The 21944-nt window shown below is 35.9% G+C and overlaps 1 protein-coding gene across 1 annotated transcript in view; it reads left to right on the top strand.

Annotated features, from left to right (window-relative positions):
- The window catches only part of LOC112413230 (disintegrin and metalloproteinase domain-containing protein 5-like), a 134271-nt gene that overhangs the window by 47583 nt on the left and 64744 nt on the right, over positions 1-21944 (top strand). Inside the window, exons 9-11 of the mRNA XM_024765143.1 lie at positions 6944-7080; positions 10789-10972; positions 14043-14138. Of these exons, the coding sequence (XP_024620911.1) occupies positions 6944-7080; positions 10789-10972; positions 14043-14138 (417 nt within the window). The remainder of the gene's footprint in view (positions 1-6943; positions 7081-10788; positions 10973-14042; positions 14139-21944) is intronic.

Raw genomic sequence — 21944 nt, 5'->3', positions numbered from 1 at the left:
CGTCTTTTTTTTTTTTTTTTGTCTTTTTTCTCTTTATGCATGATTGAACATTTAGGTTGTTTCCATATATTGGCTGTTTTGAATAATGCTGCAGTGAACATGGGAGTGCAGATATCTTTTCAAGATATTGATTTCATTTCCTTTGGGAATATACCCAGATGTTGAGCATCTTTCCATGTAGCTGTTGGCCATCTATATGTTTGCTTTGGAAAAATGTTTATTCAGATAATCTGCCCATTTTTTAATCTGATTTATTTTTTTTGCTATTGAGTTGTATGAGTATTGTATTTTACATATTAACCCCTTTTCAGAGATATGATTTGTAAATATTTTCTCCCACTTAGTAGCCTGCCTTTTCATTTTGTTGATGGTTTCCTTTGCTGTGCAGAAGGATTTTAGTGTGCTGTAGTCCCACTTGTTTATTTTTGCTTCTGTTGACTTTGCTTTGGAGTCAGATCTAAAAATTCATCACCAAAATTAATATCAAGGGGCTTATTGCCTATGTTTTCTTCTAGGAGTTTTATGGTTTCAGGTCTTGCATTCAAGTCTCTAATACATTTTGAGTTAATTATTGTGTATGGTGTGAGACAGTGGTCCAGTTTCATTCTTTTGCATGTGGCTGTCCAGTTTTTCCCACCACCATTTATTGAAGAGACTGTCTTTTTCCCATTTTATATTACTGCCTCCTTTGGCATGGATCAGTTGACTGTGTAAGTGTGGGTTTATTTCTGGGTTCTATATTTTGTTCCATTGATCTATGTGTCTGCCTTTGTGCCAGTACCATATTGTTTAAAACATTTTTTTTAATTCAGGTATAATTGACATACATTATATTAGTTTCAGGTGTAAAACAGAGTGATTTGGTATTTGTATATATTGCAAAATGATCACCGCAAAAATTCTAGTTAACGTCTATCACCATAAATATAGAATTTAATACTATTTTGATTACTACAGCTTTGTAGTATAATTTGAAATCAGGGAGCATGATACCTCCAGCTTTACTCTTATTTCTCAAGATTGCTTCAGCTATTTGGGGTCCTTTGTGCTTCCATTCAAATTTTAGGATGTTTGTATTATTTTTGTGAAAATTGCCATTGGAATTTTGAAAGGGAGTGCACTGAATCTGTAGATGGCTATGGGTAAAATGGACATTTTAACAATTTTAATTCTTCCAGTCCATGAGTGTGGAATATCTTTCCATTTATTTGTGTCTTCCGCAATTTCTTTCATCACCATCTTCTAGTTTTCAGTGTACAGTTTTTTCATATCCTTGGTTAAATTTATTCCTCGGTATTTTGTTCTTTTTAATACAATTGTACATGGGAGTGCTTCCTTAATTTCTCTTACTGATAGTGCATTATTAATGTACAGAAACACAACAGACTTCTTTGTATTGATTGTGGGTCTAGAAACTCTACTGAATTCATATATTAGTTATAACAGGTTTTTGTGTGTGTGTATGTGTGTGTGTAGTTTTAAGATTTTTCTCTGTATAATATCATGTTATCTGCCAATGGTGACAGTTTTACTTCTTTTTTCCTAGTTTGGATCTCTTTTATTTATTTTTTCTTGCCTAATTGCTCTGGCTAGGAGTTGTATAAAAGTAGTGATAGTTCAGATTCTTGTCTTATTCCTGACCTTGGAGGAATAGCTTTTCTGCTTTTTACCATTGAGTGTGATGTTAGCTGTGGGCTTGTCGTATATGGCCTTTATTATGTTGATGTATGTTTCCTCCACCCCTGAGAGTTTTTAAAAATCATAAATGGATGTTGAATTTTGTCTGTTTTCTATTCATTATCCTTGTTTCTTGTTTCTTCTTGAAATCTTCCACACTCCTTTTTGTTTTTTCTGCCTTCTGTGGTTTTAATTGCCTTCTGTGGTTTTATATTATTCCATTTTCTCTCCTTTCTAGAACATCAATTACATTAAAAATCTTTAAGCAGTTACCCTAGAGTTTACAGTATACATTTACAACTAATTTTTTTGTAATCTAGTTTGAATTGACTAGAGTAAACTAACTTAACTAAAGTAGGAGAAATTAATCTAGATTGAAAGATTTTTTTAAGGTTACCTGGGATATGTTTTCATCAGGTATGGAAATACATGCAGACATGAAAATGACTGTCATTCAGGAAGAAATTTATCATACTTACAGTTCCCTAGAAATAAGAAATATGCCATGCCATGCGGAGGCCACATAAGGAAGCACCAGGTTTGGTCAGGAAGCATAGGAGATAGAGGGCAAATGTGGGCAAGAGCCTCTATTGTGGTTTCTTTGGGAAGAAACAGGAGAGACAGGGTAAGCAGGTCTAGGGTTGGCTAGTTTCAGCAGTCCATGATGCATAGAGGCTGTCCTTAGTTGTCTGGTACCTAGCCCTGGTGTGATTTTGGCAGGTGGATAGTGGCCTGGTGTATGTGAGTCTGATAAAGCAGACTTTATCAGACTATCAGGTGGTAGGGTATATGGGCTCTGGATTGATTGGTTTGCATATGAAAGGTGAGTTGTCTACTATCTGAAGTAATTGGATAACCCTAAGAAGGGCAGTCCTCTAGGTTGGTAAGGCCCTAGATATGAAAGCTTCGGAATACAGAAAATGTGATGTTAATAAAGTTAGTCCTGTTGTGGTTTGAAATATGATCAAACCTTTGGCATAATAAGACACTTTTAGGGAGTAGAGCATAAGTTTGGCTAAACAGCATAGAGAACATTTTATTATGAGAGTAAAAAGGAGAAACAGAAGTAGACGTATAAGGAATTCTTGTAGACCAGCTCATAACTAAATTTCCCATTTGTATAACATTAGCCAAGGAAATAGATCTGAAATTTCTGGAGTCTCTAAGAGCATCTTTGTGCAGTTGTAAATTGTGTTAAAAATTCTGTATGTGTGTTTCTTGACAATAATATCCTGGTGTATTTTTGGGTAAAAGTGGCAAGTCAGGCAGTTTATGTTGTTGGAGAGTATCAAGCTGATTAGTTTGGTAAAGTATATATAAAGATTGATGGTATTTATATGTACCCAAAGGGAAGAGATGGTTGTAGTCATGGTCAGAGATGCAGGGTGGGAGTAGTAGGAGAAGGGACTGGGGAGTGAGTGGTCCTCTCCCTAGGGTCCAGGGGTTCATGATACAAGGCAGGTGACTCCTAGGGAAAGCAATAGTCTCCACCAGTGTTTAGAATGGCACAGATAGACATGGAGTATAGGGATATATGGTTTGACAGAGGACAAATACGTATACCCTTGTCATGGGCTACACAGACAGCTGCTCAGGAAACACTAATAGAGTCCCTAATATCGAAGTAAGAAAACCAGTACATTTCTTGTGTGCAATTTGTGCCTTGGGAGAGGCAGTCCATGAGCCTTCCTGGGATGGAAGTTTTAGTGTCTGAGGGGAAGCTGTCTCCGTGCAGGATGCAGAGTCATCTCCAACAGGCAGGTCTTAAGCTGGAGTGATGTCATCTGAGGTAATAACGTCTCTAGCAGTGAGTTCCTGGGCCAGGGCAATGTTGTTTGGGGTGTAGTGCTAGGATATCCTTTTTCAGCTGATACCCACTTGAATGAATGCAGGTTTTATTTTTGTGGCTCTGTGGTATTAAAATGGTGCTGAAGTACTTGTGTAATCTGAAGGCAACGTTGGGCCTGTGACTTCGATTTATAAATATCTGTTAACTCAAGGGGCTTGTGGGTGCACAGCGAGCAGAAGTGATATTGACATCTGTGCAGAGCCTGACTGGCACAGCCCAAGTTAGCTGTGGCTGGATCTAAAAGTGTCCAACAGTCTAGGGTCTTGCCCTATTAGGTGATGAGAAGAGTTCTGTTATAAATAGGTTTTAGATTTTATGACCCGATTTTGGTGTATGTGGTTAATAGGAGGTCAGGTTGTTTGCCATTTAAAATATTTATGCCTGTGTTTAGGGCTCCATAATTATGCTGGAGGCAGGAACCCTAATTTAGCCGGTCAGTATGGGCCTTTTGCCTCAGTTGTTGGTTTGGTTGTTGACAGGCAAGCTGGTGAAGTCTTTTGGTTGTAAGGTTTGTATTATCCAAACTCAGTGGCATGTGGGCCTCAGCATTTGCCACGTCTGGCTGAAATAATGGCTTACTTGGAGAATTTGGGCCTCCAGGTTGCAAACCAATAAAAACACTCAGACCAATGGTAATGAGATGAACAGTCAACAGAATGTTGTACAGCTGCACTTGAGAGGCTTTTGTTTTTGTTTTTCATTTGTTTGTTTTTGTGGTGGTGGAAGTTTAGGCTCAAATGGGTCTCATGTCAAATTAGCAGCTGCCTGGACCAGGAGGAAATCTATGGTTAATAGACCTCAGGATGGTATGTACCTGGATCTGGTCTCCAACCCTTATGGGATGGGGCAAGATAATAAAATATTTACAACAGTAGGGGAGACATAATTAAAGGGACTCATATACAGTGAATCTTTATATACATGGAGGCCAGACATAAGCCCCTTTAAATATAGGGAAGGAAAAGGGAAAAATGTTTTAAAGTTTGTGTGAAGTGTGTGTCAGACAAGGGTCCTTGAATTAAGAGACATCAATAGCTTGGCCCATTTAGGGGTCCATTTGTTGGATATGAAAAGGAATTATTTAAGGAAACCGTTATGTCTCTCAATTGAACCAGCTATCTGGGACCTGTTGGGGACAATGAAAGTTACATTGAATGCCTTTTCCAATAGAGTGGCATTGTGTCTTCTGAGAAACTAAATGTGTTCCTTGGTTACTATTAATATTGTCTGTAACTGTGAAGGGAATAAAGTGTGTCCTGGCAAGGGCTTCTGTTTGGTCCTAAGAACTGCTTTTGATCAAAAGCTGGGGTGCAGGAAGGAGGGATTGCTTGAGTTCAAGCAGTCTTCCAGTAAACAAAATTACTCTCTACCCTCTGAAGGTGGACTGAAGTGTCTGATGCGTCAGCTGATTGTTGTTTTCTACCTCTCAGTGGCTGTGGTTGAAGGACAAGCGACCCAGGGCAATATGTGGAATGGAAACTTAGAAACATCTTCATGGGTCAGTTAATCTTCTCCTCTGAACTGTGCTTTACTTGCCACTCCCTCACAATGCCATCTTGCTCTTGGTCCATCAAGTACCAACAACTTTTTAAAAAATACTATTTTTAGAGCAGTATTAGGTTCACAGCACCATTGAGAAGAAGGTGCATAGATTATCAATGTATCCCTTGCCCCTACACTTGCATAACCTTCTTCGTTATCACCATCACTCACCAGAGGGTTATACTTATTGCAATTGATAAACGTACATTGACCCATTAAAAATCACCCAAAGTTCATAATTTGCCTTAGGGTTCAATCTTGGTGTTGTACTTTCTACGAATCTGGTCAGATAATGATATGTGTCCATCATTATGGTATCATACACAGTATTTTCACTGCCTTAAAAATCCTCTGTGCTCTCTGCCAGTTAATTTCTCCCCTCCCCACCTGCAGCCGTGGATCTTTTGTCTCCATAACTTTTCTTCCAGAATGTCATATAGTTGGAGTCATATAGTATATAGTCTCTGCAGGTTGGCTTCTCTCACTTAGTAACATGCATTTAAATTTCCTCTGTGTCTTTTCATGACCTTGTAGCTCATTTCTTTTTAGTGCTGAATAATACTCTATTGCCTGAAACATGCCACAGTTTATCCGTTCACTTGCTGAAGGACATCATGGATGCTTGCAAGTTTTGGCAGTTATGAATAAAGCTGCTATAAACTTCTGTGCAGATAATAGAAATGTTTCAAAGGAAAACAACAATACCTATTGAGGGTGTATTAGTTATCTATTGCTATGTAACTGATTGTACCAAACCTTAGCACGTGAAAACAACACAGTTCTGTGGGTCAGGAATCTAAGAGCAGCTTAGTGGGTGAAAACAAGATGTCAGCTAGGGCTGTAATTATCTCAAGGTTCAACACAGAGGGGATTTGCTTCCAAGCTCAGTCATGTGACTATTGGAAGACCTCAGAAAAAGTTTCCAAGCTCACTCACGAGGACCTCTCCACAGGCCTACTTCATAACAAAGTAGCTACCTTCCCCCAGAGCGAATGAGAGAGAGAGAGAGACATAGATTCCAAGAAGTCAGTCTTTAAATAACTTATCTTGGAAATGATGACCCATCACTTCTGCTATATTCAGTTAATTAGAAGCAAGTCAGTAAGTCCAGCCTACACTCAATGGAGTGGGGATACACAGGATCATAAATACCAGGAGGCAGGGATCATTGGGACCCATTTTAGAGACTGTATACTACAAAGAGAATGTAGGATTGATTATTAAAAAAAAAGATTAAAAGCATCTTGTTTAAAATAATTCAAAGAAGCGATATAGTGTGGTGTTTAAACTCTATTAGATTTGCTAAGATAGCTGGTATTGTCATTATGTAATAGTATCTTGAAATTAAACTGTAGTGTTACTCATCCATCCGTGTTTAATAATACTTACATAACTAGTACAATTGTGTCTACGTTAAGTATCTTGGATGCATTAATGAATTTTAAAAATGAGTTTTATGCTTGGTAGTGTATATATGTCCATGCCACTCTCTCACTTTGTCACAGCTTACCCTTCCCCCTCCCCATATCCACAAGTCCATTCTCTAGTAGGTCTGTGTCTTTATTCCTGTGGGAAGCAGCCGCATAGCACAGGGAGATCAGCTCGGTGCTTTGTGACCACCTAGAGGGGTGGGATAGGGAGGGTGGGAGGGAGGGAGACGCAAGAGGGAAGAGATATGGGAACATATGTATATGTATAACTGATTCACTTTGTTATAAAGTAGAAACTAACACACCATTGTAAAGCAATTATACCCCAATAAAGATGTTTAAAAAAATGAGTTTTATATATGAATTTTTGATTATAGTAAGTAACTTTTTATAACTGAATAAGATTCTTAGCTAACTATTTTTCTTTTATTTTCCTTATATTTAGTATTCAGAGGGTTTATCCTTGGAGTCATATGCTCTCAGTATTGTGCAGTTGCTTGGCCTTAACATGGGAATGAGTTATGATAATACTGAGATCTGCCACTGTTCAGGAGATGTTTGCACAATGTCACCAAAAGCTGTGTAAGATCATTTTCTTTATTAAACTATACTTTAAAATTTTTTTTTGGTTAGGGACTTTATATTTCTATAACCAAACTGAATTAATTGACAATTATAGAACACTATATCCTACACTAGGATGCGCATTCTTTTCAAGTGCAGGTGGAACACACACCAAAATAGACCCAGCGCTCCCTCAGGCCTCTCCATGCTTGGGGACATTCTCTTCCTCCTTCCTACCTTCCAGAGTCTGGCTTGTATTTTTCTCTGCTGGCTAGATTGAAGGTACCCTCTGGGGACAAGCCATATGAATTGTGTGATTTTAGTGATTCTATTTAAAGTTAAATGCCTTGATACTGGCATTATACAATATAAGGATGAACAGTACAATTCAAGTTAAAAATGTATCTTTTTTTAATTTAGAAAGACATCAAGTCACAAATAAGTAAAACTATGCTCCACTGAGAGAGAGACTACTGAAGAAAAAGGCTTTTTAAAAATTTTAGTATCATTGATAATACTTTAAAAACAATTTTGAAATCAGGTAGTACAAATCCCCAAGTTTTTTCATCTTTTCCCAAATTGTTTTGGTTATTCTAGGTCCTTTGTAGTTTCATATTTATTTTATTATCAAATTTCCAATTTTTATGAAAACTGTTGAGAGTTTTAAAAATTGAAGTATAGTTTATTTACAACATTATGGTAGTTCCAGGTATACAGCATAGTGATTCAGTATATTTACAGATTATATTCCATTATAAGTTATTACAAGTTAATGGCTATAATTCCGTGTGCTATATATATATACTGTATCCTTGTTGCTTATCTGTTTTATACATACTAGTTTATATCTCTTAATGCCCTACTCTTAACTTGCTCCTCCCCTCCTCCCTCTCCCCTTTGGTAACCCCTTGTTTGTTTTCTATATCTGTGAGTCTACTCCTGTTTTGCATATGTGTTCTTTTGTATTATTTTTTAGTTACCACATGTAAGCGATACCATACAGTATTTGTCTTTCTCTGTTTGACTTACTTCACTTAGAATGATAGTCTCTAGATCCATCCTTGTTGCTGCAAATGGAAGATTTCATTCATTTTTATGGCTGAGTAATATTCCATACCATATCTTTTTTATCCATTCATCTGTGGATGGGCATTTGGGTTGCTTCCATATCTTGGGTATTATAAATAGTCAATTTTGGGAGAGTAACCATCTTAACAATACTGAGTCTTTTAATTCTTGAATCTGGTATATGTCTTCATTTATTTAGGTCTTTAATTTTCCCCAGCAATGTATGGTATTTTACAGTTTAGAGGTCTTGTACTTGTTTTGTTATATTTATTCTTAAACATTTTATTCTTTTTTTGCTATTTTGAAAAGAACTGCTTTCTTAATTTCATTTTCAGAGTGCTCATTGCTAGTACATAGAAATATAATTTTTGTATATTGACTTTGTGTGCCACAAACTTCCTAAACTCAACAGAAATTCCAGATTTTATTTGTTGATTACTTAAGATTTTCTATAAACAATACCTTGTTGTCCATGAATAAGAACAGTTTTATGTTTTCCTCTCCATCTACTTGTGCGTAATTCCTTTTTCTTGCTTAATTGCACTTGAAATAAATTCAGCCCAATGTGAATCGACCTGGTGAGAGTGGGTACCCTTGCCTTGTTCCCAATCTTAGCTATAGTTTTTTTTTTTTTAAATAAATGTCTTCTCTTCTAAAACAGTGTCTTTTATTCCCTGTAAATTGTGTTGTTTTATTTTTCTTCATCATTCCAATAACTATCTGACTTATTTCATATACCTGTTTCCTGATGTTCATACTTTTTGCCCCTAGCAGGCACTTGGTCTACGTTTCACTACACACCAGTTGCCTAGAAGAGTGCTCGGTAAATGTTTCCAATAATGACCTTTTAGCTCAGTATTCTTATTATTTCATTTTGTCCTGTGATGACTGAATCTATGTTATCCCAAATATCTGTGAAGGCACAAAGTAGATAATAAGTAAATTACTTCTTCTCTGTGTGAAATTGTTTCTCAAAGGAATATTCTTTCATCATCTTTTTGAGTGTTGTATTTGTATACACTATAAAAAATCAGCTTTTGAGGTACGATTTGTCCACAATAAAATTTGTACACTTTAAGTGTACAAGTTTATGATTCTTGATAAATATATACAAATTACTGAACCAGTGTCAATCAGGCTATGCAACATTTCCATTTCCACAGAAAGTTCTTTTGTGATCCTTGGCTGTCCTTTTTACCTTCCACCCTACGCCAGTCAACAGCTGATCTGATTTCTATCACTACAATTAGTTTTACTGGCCCTAGAACATTAGGTAAATTGGATGATATGCACTCTCTTTTGAGTGTGCACTCTGTAAGGCTGTAATTTCTCTGAATTATTTAAAATTTTTCTTTAATTAATTGAATATATTTATAATGGTTCCTTTCAAGTATTTGTGTGCCAAATCTAACACCTGGGCCATCTCAGTGTTGCTTACCATTGACTGCTTTTTTATTGACTGTGGTTTACATTTTCTTATTCTTTGTATGATTATTATTAGTAGTAGCATATTGGATATTGTTTGATAGTACAATAGAAAGCCTAGATTCTCATTACCTTCCTCTGAAAAGCATTGATTCTTTTTCTACCGGGCAATTCAATTATTAGGTAATCATTTTAAATTTTATGTGCTCGGTTTTATACTTTGTTAACATGAGTCTATAGAAAACTCAAGGCATTTCCAAACCCCTCTAAAATGGCAGGCCTGAACTTCCAAACTTGGTTTCCTCTGGGGATGTTGTCAGGGCTTGAGTTTAGACTCTAACTGTTAGGACTGATACAGAGTAGATTTTAGTATAGGGCAGAGGTCAGCCAACAATGATCTATAGGCTAAATTTGGCTGCCTACCTGTTTTGTAAATTCATTTTATAGGCTTACTGTTTTACGTGTTCTTCATGGCTGCTTTTGCACTACAGTGGCAGAGTTGAGTAGCTGCAACAGAGCATATGGCATATAAGCCTATAATATGTACTGTGTGGCCCTTCACAGATAAGTTTGTCAGCTACTGGTCTAGGGCGTAGTCTTTACTCTTAAATTGTATTCTTTCTAGGGTTTTAGTTGGATGCTGATACATTAGCAGACTACTAACAACTTTCTCACTCCATCAGGACAGGTATTCCTCTTGTCCCTCCCATGGTATAAATCAAACAACAGATTCTTGTTTGAAAAATGCCTGATTACAGAGAGCAAAAGATCTAAAATATACTTTTAGAGATAATACAGAAATGTTCATATTGATATTTACAGAAAAAATACAAAAATGATATTAAATAAATAAAAAGTATATTAAATACTGAGGCCAAAAATTTTTAATTCAGTTGTTTGGCAGTAAGAAGGTAAATAAAGAGTAACACAGTTCCTATGTTTAAACAATTAATAAAGATTTTAGGATAGGTAAATAATTGGTCTTCTTTAAAACAGGATGAATGGCAAAAGATTTTGGAATTTTTTTTCATTACAAGAATTTTCTTGGTGAAATTTAAAAAGTGTGTTAAAAATGTTAGTATTTTTAAATACTTTTATATTTTTAAAAGTGTGCTTATTGTTATCTGTGAGAATAATGCTCTTTAAATCTCTCTTCAAAACATCATACATTAGGAGAAATGTAGAGTTATACAGCAATAATTTTTGTCATACCCTTTTTCTAATATATTTTAGGCTATCTGGGGGTATAAAGGATTTTAGCACTTGTAGCTTGGATGACTTTAAATATTTTGCTGCACATTCTGGCCTTGAATGTCTTCGTAAAATCCTTCCTGTTGGGCCAGTTTACAAACAGTGGAAGGTGTGTGGCAATGGAAAGTTGGAATCGGGTGAAGAATGTGATTGCGGCACTTTACAGGTTAGTGGAAATTTTTTCAAAAATATTTTTTATTTCCCGTATATGTGAGTACGAGGTGGAAAAGAAGACCTTGTCTTTTAGTAGAAAAATTTTGAAAAACACCTTCTTTGGGGAAGATGGAAGCCTTTAAGTTTCCTAATTTTGCCATTTTTTGAAGTGGGAAGCAAACATCCTTTAGTTAATATTTGTCTTCAAATATTGCCTTCCTAAATTCTTGAGTGTATGCATCAGCTCTAATCTTATAATTAGTGACCACAAAGAGTGTATAAGGAGTTGAAGAAAGATGCTTTTAACAACAAGCAGTAACAAAAAGACAAGAACATCTAAAGACTATAGACTGTATAGCAAAATGCATCGTTTGCTATTATATGGAAAAAAAGTTTTGTATGGACAGGTTATGTTTCCCTTCAACACTGCAGTGGATGCTCCTGCCATTGCAGTAAGGGAAGATAAAGAAACACAATGAAACACAATGAAACTGCAATAAGGCACAAAAAAGAAACACACAATGAATGGAAAGGAAGATTAAAACTGTCTTTAATCAAATTCAACTTGGCCACGTGATTGGAGAATCCTAAACAATCTACCCCCAAAGTCTGCTAAAGTTAATTAATGAATGCATGTGAACCCAAATTCCATGGAGTTCTATGTATAAACAATGAACAAATGTAAAATGAACTAAAATGTACAATTCCATATACATTGTTTCAAAAACATGAAATAGAGATAAATTTAACAGAATACGTGCAAGACGTACAATGAAAATGAAAACTCACATTGCTCAGAGAAATGAAAGAAGATCGAGAGGGAGACATATCCCACTTTCATGGATTGGAAGACACAATATTGCCAAGATGTCAGCTCTACATCAACACTCCACACAATCCCAATCCCAACCCCACCATCGTCCTGTGGAAATTGACAAGCTGATACTATAATATATATGGAAATGCAAAGGACCTAGAATAGACAAAGCAATTAAAAAGAACAAAGGTGGAGCACATACACTAATTTTCTGTAAATTTCAAAATTTTCTATAAAGCATAAATAATCAATATAATGTGGTATTGGCCAAAGCATAAATATATCCCTTAATGAAACAGTATAGAGAATCCAAATATAAAATATTTATAAGATCAGTTGATTCTCTGCCAATCAGAGGTGTTAAGGCAGTTAAATGGGTGAAGAAAACCTTTCCAGCAAAGGTATTGTATGAGCTAGATATCCACGTACATAAAAAGAAAACTTTGACATCTCACCATACACAAAAACTAACTTGAAATGGATCAAAGACCTAAATATAAAAGTGAAAATCCTAAAGCTCTTAGGGTAAAATACAGGAGACAGTCTTTTTGACTTTGTGATAGGCAGAACTTTCTTAGATAAGGCAAATAAGAATGAGGTTTTAAAGAAAAATGTGTAAAGTTGTACTTAATCAAATTTAGAAATGTTTTCTTTTAGGCTCTGTGAAGAAAAATAAAATGATAGACTCTGAAATGGGAGATTCAAAAGCTTTCAAAGGACTTTTATTCAAATACATTGAAAGACAAGAATTATGGTTTCTGGTCTGACATGTGAGAAGTTTAGAAGTCACCACTTAGTCCTTACAAGTAAAAAGCTAACCAACTTGGAAAAGAAATAGCTCTTCTTGCATCCATCAGAGATGTGAGGTCACAGAGCAGACCACTGCCCCACAAATTGGAAAAACCAACAGGTGAATGCAGAGAATCACAACTTAATAGAATGGCAACCCACAAGCTAAAACCTTTTGGGAACCAGTATCTGGGTAGGAAAACCTGAACTGGAATTGACAAATGTCTGGAGTCTCAGTGTGTAGAACTCTGATAGCTTAAAACTCCAGGGGAACCCAATCATAAGAAGGTCCGCACACTTTTATGAGTTGTACCTGCAGAAACTTGAACTGTTTGTCACAGTGAATACTGGAGAGAAGTCTAATGCTTCTGGCAGAGGGAGGGGAAAAGGAACCATTTTGAAATAGCCAGAGCATTCTATTCTTAAGAAAGTCTGCCCTTACAAATGGAGTTGTATTGAAAAAGAAAAAAAAACCAAACTAGAATAACCAAACATTTGATTAAGAGATACAGTAAGAAAAAAAGCTAACAAAGGAATATTTAAACTTTGAGTACATGAATACACGAGTCAATAGATGAAATAAGCAGCCTTTTTAAAGTATAATATTGCTGCCTGTGGTGAAGCTGTTCATTGAAAATACCAATTAAAAATACCAGTAAGGGGCTTCCCTGGTGGCGCAGTGGTTGAGAGTCCGCCTGCCGATGCAGGGGACACGGGTTCGTGCCCCGGTCCGCGAGGATCCCGCATGCCGCGGAGCGGCTGGGCCCGTGAGCCATGGTCGCTGGGCCTGTGCGTCCGGAGCCTGTGCTCCGCAACGGGAGAGGCCACAACGGTGAGAGGCCCGCGTACCGCAAAAACAAAAATAAAAGCAAAAACAAACAAAAAAATACCAGTAAGAAAAAACACAACACCAGGAAACTCAAACTTCTAATATTGGTAAATTACAGAGTTTAAAACAAACTCGCTACTGAAGACTGGAAAGGTTGATTGAAGGCACTGAATCTTGTAAAATACAAGTACATATGGGGCCAGCATCCCAGTGAAATCTGGACAGACCAGACTGGCTTCTGGGACCACTTTTCTGGGGGCAGAAGTTTGGGGGTTTGCCATTTCAGACAGAAGCTGAGAGTCTGCATGCTGGCAGTGTGTAAATAGATTTATTATGAAAGCAAGAATATAGGAAAAATTTAGAAGAGAATGGTAGCTAACAAGAAATCTAATAACTGTTTCCTCTAAGTTTTTGGCTCCACAGTAGTTATGTTAATATTGTTCAGATTATATGGAATGTAGTGAAATGACACATTTCTTTTACAACCTACTGGCTGAGATGTTGATTTCAATAAGTCTCATGTAAAGAGTGGGATTACTGAAACTGGTTTTTAAGAAATGCTTATACTTCGTAAATAAATTCTGTATTGCAGTTTTATTTGATTGTACCTAATCATGCATGACTGAGTAACAAAGCATTTGTTTCCAGAATTGTACACATCCAAACTGCTGTGATCCTAGAACATGTACAAAGAAAAAAAATAAAACATGTGGTTCGGGGGAATGCTGCACACGAGATTGCAAGGTAGGAGGCAATCTGTATTTTATATGTTAGCATTAAATTTCTTTTTCTTAAAAAATTTATTTATTTATTATTTTTGGCTGTGTTGGGTCTTGCGTTGCTGCATGCGGGCTTTCTCTAGTTGTGGTGAGCAGGGGCTACTCTTCATTGTGGTGCGCGGGCTTCTCATTGCAGCGGCTTCACTTGTGTAGAATGGGCTCTAGGCGCACGTGCTTCAGTAGTTGTGGCACACGGGCTCAGTAGTTGTGGTGCACAGGCTTAGTTGCTCTGCGGCATGTGGGATCTCCCTGGACCAGGGCTCGAACCTGTGTCCCCTGCATTGGCAGGCGAATTCTTTTTGTTTTAAATTTATTTGTCTAATTTTGGCTGCATTGGGTCTTTGTTGCTGCATGCGGGGTTTCTCTAGTTGTGTCGAGTGGTGGCTACTCTTTGTGCGGTGTGTGGGCTTCTCGTTGCGGTGGGTTCTCGTTGCAGAGTACAGGCTCTAGGTGCGTGGGCTTCAGTAGTTGTGGCTTGCAGGCTGTAGAGCACAGGCTCAGTAGTTGTAGCGCATGGGCTTAGTTGCTCCACAGCATGTGGGATCTTGCTGGACCAGGGCTCGAACCCGTGTCCCCTGCATTGGCAGGCGCATTCCTAACCACTGCACCACCAGGGAAGTCCCATCATTAAATTTCTTGAAATACTTGTTCCAAGGAGATGGAAAACATGTCACTACTCTATGCAGTCCTTCCCATCTTATTATATGCAAGCAGCATTGGAGCCCCTGTCACACTTCAGTCCACTCTGTAATCTGTCATTTCTAGGACTCTCCTGTACATAATGTGTGATGCTTCTCTCTCCTGATTTGACTTCCCATTCCTATACCACATTACAAATCTTTCCTGTACCCACTGGGATTTCTCTGTGATCAACATACATCTTGGGCAACCTTTTTAAATTCTTATTTTATAAGGCCATACTTAACATAGGGACAGGAAGTTAGATTAGTTCTTTTTTTTTTTTTTTTTGCGGTATGCGGGCCTCTCACTGTTGTGGCCTCTCCCATTGCGGAGCACAGGCTCCGGACACGCAGGCTCAGCGGCCATGGCTCACGGGCCCAGCCGCTCCGCGGCACGTGGGATCCTCCCGGACCGGGGCACGAACCCGCGTCCCCTGCATCGGCAGGCGGACTCCCAACCACTGCGCCACCAGGGAAGCCCCTAGATTAGTTCTTTTTGTTGGCTAACTTCTCTTTACTGTCTTCTGGTAAAAATCCTCTCTACCTTCACAATTCATTCAGTTACTGTTACAACCATTCAGTTCCTTTTAATGAAAGCATTTAACGAGCTCCTGAAAATTGCCCAACACCCAGCATAATCCATTGGAACCCTAAGGAGAAAGAAACAAACTCTGAACAAAGGTAAATGCACATATTCTTAAGACGGGAGGAAGAGCATGATTTAATCTTTAAAAAAAGTTTTCCCCCCAAAAAAAAAAGTTTTCCCCAGGTTTATTGATATGGTCAACATATAATTCTTTAGTTTAAGATGTACAACGTAATGATTTGCTCTAAGTATGTATTGTGAAATGATGACCACAATAAGGTGAGTTAACACATCCACCACTTCACATACTGAGAACATTTAAGATTTACTATCTTAGCAACTTTTAAGTATATAATAACATTATTGTTAACTACGGTCACCATGCAGTACATTAGATCCCCAGATTTTTTTCATTTTATAGCTGAAAATTTGTACCCTTAACCTACATCTTCCCATTTTCCTCACTTAGCACCCACTGGCAACCACCAATCTGCTCTCTGCTTTGAGGAGTTTGGCTTTTTTACATTTCACATGTGAGATTATACAGTATTTCTCTTTCTCTTGTCTGACTTATTTCAATTAGCATAATGTCCTCCAGGTTCCTACATGTTGTTGCAAATGGCAAGATTTCCTTATTTTTTATGGCTGAATATTATTCCACACTACATTTCTTTTAATACATTAATCTGTTGCTCGACACTTAGGTCATTTCCATATCTAGGCTATTGTGAGTAATACTGCGATGAACATGGGGGTACACCTGCCTCTTCAAGACACTGGTATTATATCCTTCAGATATATATCCTGGATCAAAGTAGTTCTATTTTTAATTGAGAAACCTCCATATAGTTTCCCATAGTGACTGTAACAATTTACATTCCCTCCAATAGTGTGCCAGGGTTCCCTTTTCTCCACATCCTTGTAAACACTTGCTATTTGTTGCCTTTTTGACTATAGCCATTCTGACAGGTGTGAGGTGATATCTCATTGTGATTTTGATTTTCATTTCCCTGATTAGTGATGTTGAACATCTTTTCATGTGCCTGTTGGCCATCTGTGTGTCTTTTGAAAGATGCCTATTCAGGCTCTCTGTCCATTTCAAAATCAAGTTGTCCATCCACGTCTCTACAAATGACCCCATTTCGTTCCTTTTTATGGCTCATTAATATTCCATTGTATATATGTACCACATCTTCTTTGTCAATTCGTCTGTCAGTGGGCATTTAGGTTGCTCCCATGACCTGGCTATTGTAAATGGTGCCACAGTGAACATTGGGGTGCATGTGTCTTTTTGAGTTATGGTTTTTCTGGGTATATACCCAGTAGTGGGATCTCTGGGTCATATGGTAATTCCAGTTTTAGATTTTTAAGGAACCTCTACACTGTTCTCCACAGTGGCTGTATCAATTTACATTCCCACCAACAGTGCAAGAGGATTCCCTTTTCTTCACACTCTCTCCAGCATTTATTATTTGTAGATTTTTTGATGATGGCCATTCTGACCAGTAGAGACTGTCATACAGAGCGAAGTAAGTCAGAAAGAGAAAAACAAATATCATACATTAAGGCATATATGTGGAATCTAGAAAAATGGTACAGATGAACCTATTTGCAAGGCAGAAATTGAGACACAGAAGTAGAGAAGAAATGTATGGACACCAAGGGGTGAAAAGGGGGGGTGGGATGAATTGGGAGATTGGGATTGACATATGTACACTAATATGTATAAAATAGATAACTAATGAGAACCTGCTGTATAGCACAGGGAACTCCACTTCTCTGTACAGTAGAAACTAACACAACATTGTAAAACAGCTATACCCCAATAAAATTTTTTTTTAATTTTAAAATAAAAATTAAATTTAAAAAAAGGGAAAAAAATAAAATCAAGTTTTTGTTTTGTTTGCTTGCTTGTTTTTTTAATATTGAGTCATCTGAGTTCATTTTATATTTTGGATATTAGCCCCTTAACAAACATATTTGCAAATATCTTCTCCCATTCAGTTGGTTACCTTTTTGTTTTCTTGATGGTTTCCTTCATTGTGTAGAAGATTTTGTTTGAATGAGTCCCATTTCTTTATTTTTGCTTTTTATACCCTTGCCTGAGGAGACAGATCCATTAAAAATATTGCTAAATTCAAAGTCAAAGAGTGTACTGCATATGTTTTCTTGTAGGAGTTTTATGGTTTCTGGTCTTGCATTTAGGTCTTTAATCCATTTTGAGTTTATTCTTGTATATGATGTGATATACACACATCATATACAAAAATTTCATTCTTTTAGGTGGAGGTGTCCAGTTTTCCCAACATGGCTTATTAAAGAGACTGTTGTTTCACCATTGTATACCTTCTTGCCTCCTTTGTCATAGATTAATTGACCATATGTGTATGATTTATTTCTGAGCTCTCTATTCTGTTCCATTGATATATACCTGTTTTTGTGTCAGTAGCATACTGTTTTGATTGCTGTAGCTTTGTAAAATAGAAGTCAGGGAGTGTGATAACTCTAGTTCTTTTTTTCCTCAAGATTGCTTTGCCTGCTAGGGGTCTTTTGTGGTTCCATACACATTTTAGAATTCTTTGTTCTAGTTCTGAGAAAAATGTCGTGAGTATTTTGCTAGGGATTGCATTCAATCTGTAGATTGCTTTGGGTAGTACAGTTATTTTAACATTAATTCTTCCAATCCATGAACATGGTATATCTGTCCATTTATTTGTATGTATTCATCAATGTCTTATAGTTTTCAGAGTATGGGTTTTTCACTTCCTTGGTTAAATTTATTCTTAGGTATTTTATTCTTTTTAGTGTGATGGTAGATGAGATTGTTGCGTATGTCTTTAGCTCTGAATTGAGTCTCTTATAGGTAGCTTATAGATGCGTCTTGTTTTTTTTTTTTATCCAGTCAGCCTTTTGATTGCAGCATTTAGTCCTTTGACATTTAAAGGGGTTATTGATAGCTATGTACTTACTGATATTTTATTTCTTGCTTTCTGGTTGTTTCTGTAATTCTTCTCTCTTTTCTTTCTCTTTTAGTTTCTTCCCTTGCAGTTTGATGATTTTCTTTAGTGTTATGTATGGGCTCCTTTCTCTCTAATTTTTGTATATCTATTGTAGTTTTTGATTTGGGTTACCATGGGGTTCATATATGTCGACGTATAGCTACACCTACTTGTTTTAAACTGATAGTCATTCAAAATTTAAATACAATTTTAAAAGATCTACATTTTTTACCCTCCCCCCACATACACTTTGTGTTTTTGATGTCATATTTTACATCTTCATGACTATCCCTTATATGTTTATTGTAGCTATAGTTGATTTTTACAATTTTTGTCTTTTAACCTTGATACTAGATTATTTAAGTGGTTGATACACTGCCTTAACTATATATTTGCCTTTACCAGGGAGATTTTTCACTTCCTATATTTTCTTATTTCTTGTTGTAGCCTTTTATTTTTCATTTAAAGAAGATCCTTTAACATTTCTTGTAAGGTTGGTTTAGTAGTGATGAACTCTTCATTTTTGCTTGTCTTGGAAAAGCCTTATCTCTTTTTCAATTCAGAATGATAACCTTGCAGGGTAGAATATTCTAGGTTGTAGTTTTTTTTTTTTTTTCTTTCAGCTCGTTAAATACATCATACCACTCTCGTCTGTGGTGGAAAGTTTCTTTAGAAAAATAAGCTAAGCCTTATTTGGCTTCCCTTGTATGTGACTTTGTCTCTTGCTGCCTTTACAATTTTCTCTTTATCTTTAACTCTTGCTATTTGAATTATGATAATTCTTAATGTGGGTCTCTTTGGGATCATCTTGTTTGGGATTCTCTGTGATTCCTTTACCTGGATATCTGTTTCCTTCTTTAGGTTAGGGAAGTTTTCAGCCATAATTTCATCATATAAAGTCTAAAAGTTAAATTTATTCCCAAGTAATATAATGTTTTTGATACTATTATAAGTAGGATTTAAAAATTTTCTTTTTCATATATTTTGTTATAAATGCATAGAAATGAAAATGATTTTAGTAGTTTGATTTTGTATCCTGCAACTTTACTGAATTTGTGTATCAGTTCTAATGGATTTTTTTTTTGTGTGGTTCTTTAGGATTTTCTGTATATAAGATCATGTCATGTGAAAACAGCGACAATTTTACTTCTTCCTTTCTGATTTGAGTGCCTTTTATTTATTTTTCTTGCCTAATTGCTTTGACTGGAACTTCCAGTACTGTTCTGAATAGGAGTGGTGATATTGGATACCTCCGTTTATTCCTGATCTTAGAGGAAAAGATTTCAGCTTTTCACTATTGGGTATAATGTTAGCTAAAGTTTGTCCTATATAGCTTTTATTATGTTGAGACATGTTCTTTCTATACCCAATTTTTTGAGTGTTTATCATGAAAGGGTGTTGAATTTTGTCAAATTTCTTTTTCTGCATCTCTTCAGCAGACTATATGAATTTTACTCTTAATTTTATTAATGGGGTGTATTGCATTTATTGATACCTGTATGTTGAATCATTCTTGCATCTAAGGTATAAATCCCACTTGACCATGGTGTTTGATCCTTTTAATATGCTGTTGAATTTGTTGTGCTAGCATTTTCTTCAGAATGTTTTTCATCTGTATTCACCGGGGATATTGGCCTGCAATTTTCTTTTCTTCTGGTGTCCTTATCTGTCTTTAGTACTGGGGTAATGCTGGCCTTGGAAAACGAGTTTGGAAGTATTCCCTCCTTTTTAATTTTTTGGAAGAGTTGGAGAAGGATTAGTATTCTTCTTTAAATATTTCATAGAATTCACTTATGAAACCATCTGGTCCTGGGCTTTTCTTAGGAGGTTTTAAAAACAAATTTAGTCCCTATAGTTATGATTAGTCAGTTCGAGTTTTCCATTTCTTCATGATTCAGTCTTGGTAGATTGTGTGTTTCTTGGAACGTACACATTTCTTCTAGGTCACACACTTTGTCAGCATATAATTCTTCATAGTAGCTACTTATGATCCTTTGTATTTCTACAGTATCAAATTTAGTGTCTCTTCTTTCATTCATAATTTTATTTTATTGAGGCCTGTCTTTTTTTTACTTGGTTAGTCTAACTAAAGTTTTGCCATTTTGGATTTCAAAAATCCAACTCCTAGTTTTATTGATCTTCTCTATTTTCTTTTTAGTCTCTATTTCATTTATTTCCCCTCTAATCTTTGTTCTTTTCTACCTTTTGCTAACTTTGGGTTTACTTTTTTCCTCCTTTTCTTATTCCTTTAGGTGTAATGTTGGGTTGTTTATTTGAGATATTTCCCTTTTTTAATGTGGACATTTATTGCAATAAACGTAACTCTTATAACTGCTTTTGTGGCATCTCATATATTTTGGTATATTGTTTTTTTGTTTTTCTCTATTTCAGGATTCTTTCTGATTTTTCTTTTATTTCTCCTTGATCTATTGGTTGTTCAGGAGTGTTCTGTTTAATTCTGCATTTTCTGAATTTTCCACTTTTTCCTCTTTTATTAGTTTCTAGTTTCATAACACTGTAAAATACACAAAATATTATTTCAGTCTTAAGTTTCTTAAAACTTGCCTGTGACCACCATATATCCTATTGTAGAGAATGATACATGTGCTTTTGAGAAGAATTTGTATTTTTTTCCATTGGAAATAATGTCCTATATATGTCTCAAGGTCTATTTGATCTATAATGTTATTCAGGTCTGCTATTTTCTTACTTTCTTTCAGGTTGATTTATCCAATGTTAAAAGTAGGGTATTGAAGTCCCCTTCTGTTATTGTATTGTTGTCTACTTTTTCCTTCAGTCTGTCAATATTTGCTTAAAGTTTTTAGGTGCTCCAATATTTGGTGCATTTATAGTTGCAAGTGTTATGTTCTCTTGATGGATTGATCCCTTTATCATTTTATAATGACCCTCTTTGTCTTTTGTGACTGATTTGACTGAAAGTCTATTTTGTCTAATATAAGTGCAGTAAACCCTGCTTTCTTTTGGTTAGCATTTGCATGGAATATCTTTTTCTTCCTTTCACTTTCAGCTTAGGCATATTCTTAAAGCTAAATTGAGTTTCTTGATTGTTGAATCTTTTTTTTTTCTCTATCCATTTTCCATTCTGTATATTTTGATTGGAGAACTTAATCTGTTTACATTTAAAGTAATTATTGATAGGTAAGGACTTTCTATTGCCATCCTGTTAGTTGTTTTCTGTTTTTTAAAGTTCCTTTTTCTTTTCTGTCTTCCATTTTGATTTGTTTTTTGTAGTGATATATTTTAATTTGTGTATCTATTACAGATTACCTCTTTGTGAATACCATGATGCTTATGAAGATATTTTATAGATATAACAGTATATTTTAAGCTGCTAATAACAACCCATCTTCTATAAATACAAAAGCTTTGCATTTTTAATTCTCCTCCTCCTTTATTTTATGCATTTAATATCACACTTTGTATTTTTTATATTGTGAATCCATTAACAAATTATTATAACTATGTTTATTTCATAATACTTTTGT

This window comes from Neophocaena asiaeorientalis, unplaced genomic scaffold (assembly GCF_003031525.2).
Source record: "Neophocaena asiaeorientalis asiaeorientalis breed wild unplaced genomic scaffold, Neophocaena_asiaeorientalis_V1.1 scaffold14, whole genome shotgun sequence".
Classification (NCBI taxonomy): Eukaryota; Metazoa; Chordata; class Mammalia; order Artiodactyla; family Phocoenidae; genus Neophocaena; species Neophocaena asiaeorientalis.
This window is presented reverse-complemented; position numbering and strand designations above follow the sequence as displayed.